Here is a 6,930-nt window from a genome sequence, read left to right on the forward strand (position 1 = left end):
TGAGTCAAAATGACTTTGATTGATGGTTTTAGCAAGCTACGTTGTCCTTTAAACAACAAAAGACTACTTCAACAAAACAAAATAAATAAATAAATTTTAAAAAATTGAAGATCACCATTATTTGACTCTAAAAACACTCCTCAATGAAAATTGAGCATCGATTAGGAGCCTTGTCATACAGGGCAGTTTAAATAAAGAATTTTGAGTGTCACTTTATCATAATAACTTAACAGTTTTCAACATTTTCAAGTGTTATAGATCTAAAGGAAAAGATTGAATATAAAGTGAAACACATGTCTCTACAAGAGACATCATTCTAACATGACTTCGTGTGCTTTCTCACAACAAAATCACACTGCAGGAAGCTTCACTTTGACATTCGGTGAATCCTCTCTGGGTCCAAAGAGCAAAGGGCACCAAAACTGGGCCTGAGAAGATAAAACATTAAGTTATCTATGTATTATCTCTACACTTTGTTATGAGAGTAATTAACTCATGATCTACAGTGCATACCTTTTGTATGACTGATGACAGACTGAAAGTCATTTTCCTCGTCTTCTTTAACCGCCTCCTCAGGATTTTGGCGTGCAGGTATTCCACCCTCTCCTCGGCAGCGTTGGAGAAGAATCGCTCACAGATCATCAGTCTGATCTGGTTCATTTTGGCAGCCATCAGAGCCATGATGAGCAGCGTGAGCAGGATGGCAGCCAGAGGAACCAAAGAGTTATGAAGCAGCAGCTTGGGTTTGGGAAGACACTTCTTCTCAAACAGGGTCACGGAGTAGGAGAAGTCTTCCTGATGGGTTTCCTCAACAAATGGAATTCCAATTAACGTTGCAATCCCCTGAAAGAAGAAGAAGGATTACTGAGAAGCTGTTAGCTTAAAACAGAAATTGTAGATGGAGACTGTTACAGTGCCGTGAAAAGGTATTTGCCCCCTTCCAGATTTCCGTGCTTTTTGCATATTTATCACACACAAAGGTTTCAGATCATCAAACCAATTTTAATATCACACAGAGACAACCCAAGGAAATATAAAATTCAGTTTCCAAATGATGATTTTATTTACCATGGGGGGAAAAAAATACAAGCCTATCTGACCATATGTGAAAAAGTAATTGCCCCCCTTGTTTAATCACAAAGTAACTGTGACTAAACACAGTTTTGGGACAGCTGAGTTCAGTTTCACAGGCCACACCCAAACCTGTTTGCCACCACCTGTGTTGAATCAAGAAATCACTTCAATAGAATCTGTTAGACAAAGTGAAGTAGAGTAAAAAATCTCAAGAACAAATGCATCATGCCACGATCCAAATAAATTGTGGAAAAAATTGAGAAAAAAAAGTGATTGAAATCTATCAGTCTGGAAAAGGTTACAAAACAATTTCTAAGGCTGTGGGGCTCCAGTGAACCACTGTCAGAGCCATTATCCACAAACGGAGAAAACTGGGAACAGTGGAAAACCTTCCCAGGAGAGGTTGACCAACTAAAATTATTCCAAGAGTGCGACGACGACTCATCCAGTAGGTCACAAGAGAACCTAGAAAAACATCTAAAGAACTGCAGGCCTCGCTGGCCTCAGGTAAGATCAGTGTTCACAGCTCCACCATAAGAAAGACACTGGCCAAAAATGGCATCCATGGGAGAGTTCCCAGGCGAAAACCACTACTGTCACAAGAGAACACAAAAGCTCGTCTCACATTTGCTAAAAAGCATCTTGATGATCCTCAAGACTTTTGGAGGAACATTCTGTGGACTGATGAGTCAAAAATTGAACTTTTTGTAAGGTGTACAGCCCATTACATTTGGTGCAGAAATGGCACAGCATTTGATAAAAAAAAGAACATGATGCCAATAGCAAAGCATGGTGGTGGCAGCGTGATGGTCTGGGGCTGCTTTGCTGCCTCGGGACCAGGACAACTTGCTGTGATTGAGGGAAAAATGAATTCTGCTGTTTACCAGAAGATCCTGAAGGAGGACATCCACCCTTGGACTATGCAGCAGGACATGGATCAGAAAAACAAGTCCTCCACTGAATGGCTCAAAAAAACAACAACAACAACAACAAAAAAACAAAATTAAGGTTTTGGAGTGGCCAAGTCAAAGTCTGGATTTAAATCCAATTGAGATGCTGTAGTGTGACCTTAAATGGGCAGTTTAACGCCAGAAAACCCTCCAATACCGCAGAGTTGAAAAAATTCTGCAAAGAAGAGTGGGCCAAACTTCCTCCACATCGGTGTGAAAGACTCATCACCAGTTATCTCAAACGCTGGATTTCAGTTATTGCTGCCAAAGGTGGCACAACTCGCTATTAGGTTAAGGGGGCACTTACTTTTTCACATAGGGCCAGATAGGTTTGGATTTTTTTTTTCCCTAATAAATTGAATCATTGTTTAGAAACTGCATTTTGTATTTCCTTGGGTTGTCTCTGTGTGGTATTAAAATTGGTTTGATGATCTGAAACCGTATTGCTGGCAGTAAGTCGGACTCGTTTCCAGTGAGGGTTGGACTCCGCCAGGGCTGCCCTTTGTCACCAATTCTGTTCATAACTTTTATGGACAGATTTTCTAGGCGCAGCCAGGGTGTCGAGGGGGTCCGGTTTGGTGACCTCAGGATTGGATCGCTGCTTTTTGCAGATAAAGTGGTCCTGTTGGCTTCATCAAGCCGTGACCTCCAGCTCTCTCTGGATCGGTTTGCAGCCGTGAAGCGGCTGGGATGAGAATCAGCAACTCCAAATCCGAGTCCATGGTCCTCAGCCGGAAAAGGGTGGAGTGCCCTCTCCGGGTCGGGGAGGAGATCCTGCCCCAAGTGGAGGAGTTTAAGTATCTCAGGGTCTTGTTCGCGAGTGAGGGAAGAATGGAGCGAGAGATCGACAGGCGGATCGGTGCAGCGTCTGCAGTAATGCGGACTCTGCACAGGTCTGTCGTGGTGAAGAGGGAGCTGAGCCGGAAGGCAAAGCTCTGTTTACCGGTCGATCTTGGTTCCCACCCTCACCTATGTTCATGAGCTTTGCGTAGTGACTGAAAGAACAAGATCGCGGGTACAAGCGGCCGAAATGAGCTCCCTCCGTAGGGTGGCCGGGCTCTCCCTTAGAGATAGGGTGAGAAGCTCGGCTGTCCGAGAGGAGCTCGGAGTAGAGCCGCTGCTCTTCCACGTTGAGAGGAGCCAGATGAGGTGGCTTGGGCATCTGGTACGGATGCCTCCCGGACACCTTCCTGGTGAGGTGTTCAGGGCACGTCCCACCGGGAGGAGACCCCGGGGCAGACCCAGGACACGCTGGGGAGACTACGTCTCTCGGCTGGCCTGGGAAAGTCTCGGGATCCCCCCGTGAAGAGCTGGACGAAGTGGCTAGGGAGAGGGAAGTCTGGGCTTCCCTGCTTAGGCTGCTGCCCCCTTGACCCGACTCTGGATAAGCAGTAGAAGATGGATGGATGGATGGATCTGAAACCTTTGTGTGTGATAAATATGCAAAAAACACAGAAATCTGGAAGGGGGCAAATACATTTTCACAGTACTGTATACTGTGATAATCTTACCTTGATACTCATCAGCAAGGGCACATGGAACGGCTCCAGCTCAGACAACTTTGTGGTGACAATATCAACAAAACAGAACAACAAAGCATCCACACTTATAAACACCACCCAGAAAGAGAAATGGGAGACGAATGGAAGGCCAAACTTCAGCATCGCTCTCCCCTCTGTGGAGGAGAGGCAGGCAGACGGGACAGGTGTGTACAGCTTCTCCTCTTCTGGTGTGAGAGGGAGGACATGTGGCTTCCCTTCAGCCTTCTGCTTCTCATCGAAACAAACAAATCTGCTGCTGATGAAGCTGTTTTTGTACTTCATGTCATCGTGGAACCTTTTAATGTGCAGCAATATGAACATTATGAGCACAAAGAGGCTGATGAGAGGGAACATCATATCGCTCACAGAGGATACTGTATTTATCAGAAACTGTACACGCCTCACTGTGACATTTAGCTGCTGCTCCGCATCAGCCAGTTTCTCTCTGAGCTGCTCTGATTCCAGTCTGGGGGACACCTTGAGCTGAGAGTCCAGGTTCAAAACCCCTAAATCTGTCACCCCCTTCAGCATATTTCCAATCCACTTCAACATCTTGACGTAATTGCTGAATGGAGCCATCATGGCTGCTTTCTTCACCTTCAGGTTGCAGATCAAACTCCGGACCAGGCCTGTGAGGTTCTCCAAGGTGTTACGAACATTTCTGAGAATGACCAGACTGGTCCCAGCAGTCAGGAGCAGGTTACGACTCTTCTTCAAGAAAATAGAGATGACAAGTAGAGTCCCCAAGCACCTCAATCTTTTTGACAGGAAGAGGACGATTGTCAGGAGTGCTGTAAAGCAGACAGTTATTCCTGCAGTCACCACTGCCTCACAGTTCACGGTAAACAGGAGGTAAAGCAGAGGCAGGGAGCTCAGCAGGAGGCTGGTGAAGCTGCAGGTGATGAGGAGGATGAAAGTCCTTTTAAAACCATCCCTGTTACCGGTTAAGAAAACATCCACAGTCAGATCAGCGATGCTCTGCAGACTCTCTGGTATCGCAGGCTTTGTTAAAAACATCTTGGCTGAAAAAGAAGGTATCAGGGAAAACTCTACAGCAGCAGCATCAGGGGGAAAAATAAGAGGTAAGATGAATAAAATGGTTTAAAAAAATCAACAGTTACAGAAGGAAACACAGCACAGACCTGCTGTGAAGAAGTTATCATCTATTCATGTACACGCGGTCCACTCATCCCTTAAATACAGCTAAAACAGGAACCATTGTGTCGTATCTAACTGCGGTCATTTGTCACGTCCCTGTCATCCCTATTTTCAACCAAAAGCAGAAGCACACAGATCACACACTCATATGTGGCTGGGCTCTGACTGTGTGTGAAGCTGGATTGTGGCCTGGATGTAAAAATCAGCTGATAGACTGAGGAGTGCACGGCTACATGCCACTTATGCATGAACAAGCTGATGGTGCCTGGTGTAAAAATCCTAAGATAAATAGATCTTAGAGTTGTAGCTTTATAGCTGCACTGGAGGGTACGTTTGATTCACGACACAGCTCATGGGCAACGTTCAGAGTCAAAACAATGGATGACTTTTATGAGCGTGCTTGGATGACTGGTAATTAACTGAGCTATGCTTCAACTCATAAACTTACATAATCATGAGTTATCATTATTTAAGTTTGACTTAAGCATGAACTCATCAACTATTTTGTTACATTAGCATGCTAACACACAGATCCAAGATAATAAAGCTCTATACACAACACATTTTAAGCATCACAGTGTTAGCCCTGTCATCTTGGGCGTCTTTGCATATTGTTGCACCACTGTGTCAAAAAAAAGAAACTCCTCTGGGATTCTTCACTTGTTTTCATTTGATTTAGTTTTTTTCTTCATATTTAAATGAAAAATGAAAAATTCAAAATCTAATAAGACGTCACACACTCATACTGATGGAAACTCAAACCCTGCCTTGTTTCTTAAAGCAACATTCTAGTCTTGACTAAAGACTCCATTTCCCATGAGCACTGGTATTCACTGTTCAGAAGACATGACCCTGGGGAAGAGTGTGCATTTATTTTGGAGAGCAGATCTTCTTTTTGACACCACTTTTCTTTGCTCAAGACAACTTTTCCCAGGATGAAAAGTGATGAGGTAATGCATTTTTTTGTAGTCAAGTAGTGCTATTGTTTGAAACATGACAACAAGCAAACGTTGTAAACTCAGTTTGTAGTGTAGTTTAGCAGCCAGCTGTTTAGTGCTCCTCACAGCCCAGTGTTCTGACACATCTACCAACTCCAACCTCACCAATCAGAGCTAACATAACCTCACTCTTCATTTTATTGATAGACTCTCAAGTTTGAACAGACCACTGCAGAATAAATGCTGACTGTGGGTTGGAGTCAACATTAGCACAAACAGTTTAGCTCCTGTGTTATAGAGTGATACAGCACGGGCTAAAGGCTAGTTAGCCTTTAGCTCGTGCTGTATCACTCTCCTGTTAAGCTTTCTTCTGCTCTTCTGTCCAGCATCACAACAAAATAATCCAAGAAATAGTTTTCAGCAGAGAAAAAACACATTTCTCTTCTCACTGCTAAACTTTGTTAGCCAGCGTGCTGTATATAAATCTGATCCTGGATGACCAGGACAGGGAAGCTGGGAAAAGGAATTTAGGAACAACCTATTTTGGTGCTGATAATCTCATTTTAAATCATGAGTTAGAATTAGTGATAAATCTATAAGTGAAACTTTTACAAGATCACTTAGGAAGTCCTTAATAAAGTGGACTGAAAGGACAATAAATAAATAGCCTATCAATGTCTTACAGACACTTGTGAAATCAATCCTGCTAACATGCTAATTAACCTAGCATATTACTCTCAGTTTTATTGGGCCTGCATGTGGATGGAGGAAGTCAGAATGTAGGTTAGATTTTTTAGTCAAAATATTTTTTACTAAGGTACATACAAAGTCTAAAAAAGTGCAGTGCTGATTGGTCACTGATATTAAAAAACGGTCCCATATTATGCAAAAATCACTTTATTAAGTCTTTGAGTGAAATTTGTGAGTTTTTGGTTTTCCTCCTAGCCCACAAAATTTGATATTTGATGACAAAACCTGTACTTAGTTGTGCTTGTAAATGTAAAATCCTGACCTAAAACGAGCTGTTTGGAATTTCCGGGATTTGCTGACATCAGCGATTCCCTTTTTTGACCAATCAGGAGCAAGTCTGACCTGATTGGTCCACCGGCGCAGATACCCCCGAACCCCCTCCCCGCCCACTTCCTTCCCTGCTGCTGGAGAAGAATCTCTCCAGCAGCGGGGAGGTGACTGCCAATGTTGAAGAGCCATCACTGCTTTGTTTTTGGCTGTAAGCAGCCACATAGTTCCATGCACAAGCTTCCCATCTCT

At 43.6% G+C, this 6,930-nt stretch overlaps 1 protein-coding gene across 1 annotated transcript; it reads right to left on the bottom strand.

The window, feature by feature from the left end:
• Nucleotides 1-350: 350 nt before the first annotated feature.
• Nucleotides 351-4,582, bottom strand: dcstamp (dendrocyte expressed seven transmembrane protein). The gene is made up of 3 exons (XM_074683169.1): nucleotides 3,536-4,582; nucleotides 514-843; nucleotides 351-428 (listed from the first exon to the last, which is right to left on the bottom strand). Exons 1-3 carry the CDS (start codon nucleotides 4,580-4,582, stop codon nucleotides 351-353), a joined length of 1,455 nt encoding a protein of 484 aa, XP_074539270.1.
• Nucleotides 4,583-6,930: the final 2,348 nt, after the last annotated feature.

The sequence above is a fragment of the Halichoeres trimaculatus genome, unplaced genomic scaffold, assembly GCF_033239565.1.
Source record: "Halichoeres trimaculatus isolate MK-OKI-2021-1 unplaced genomic scaffold, fHalTri1.1 fHalTri1_scaffold_12, whole genome shotgun sequence".
In the NCBI taxonomy this organism is placed as follows: Eukaryota; Metazoa; Chordata; class Actinopteri; order Labriformes; family Labridae; genus Halichoeres; species Halichoeres trimaculatus.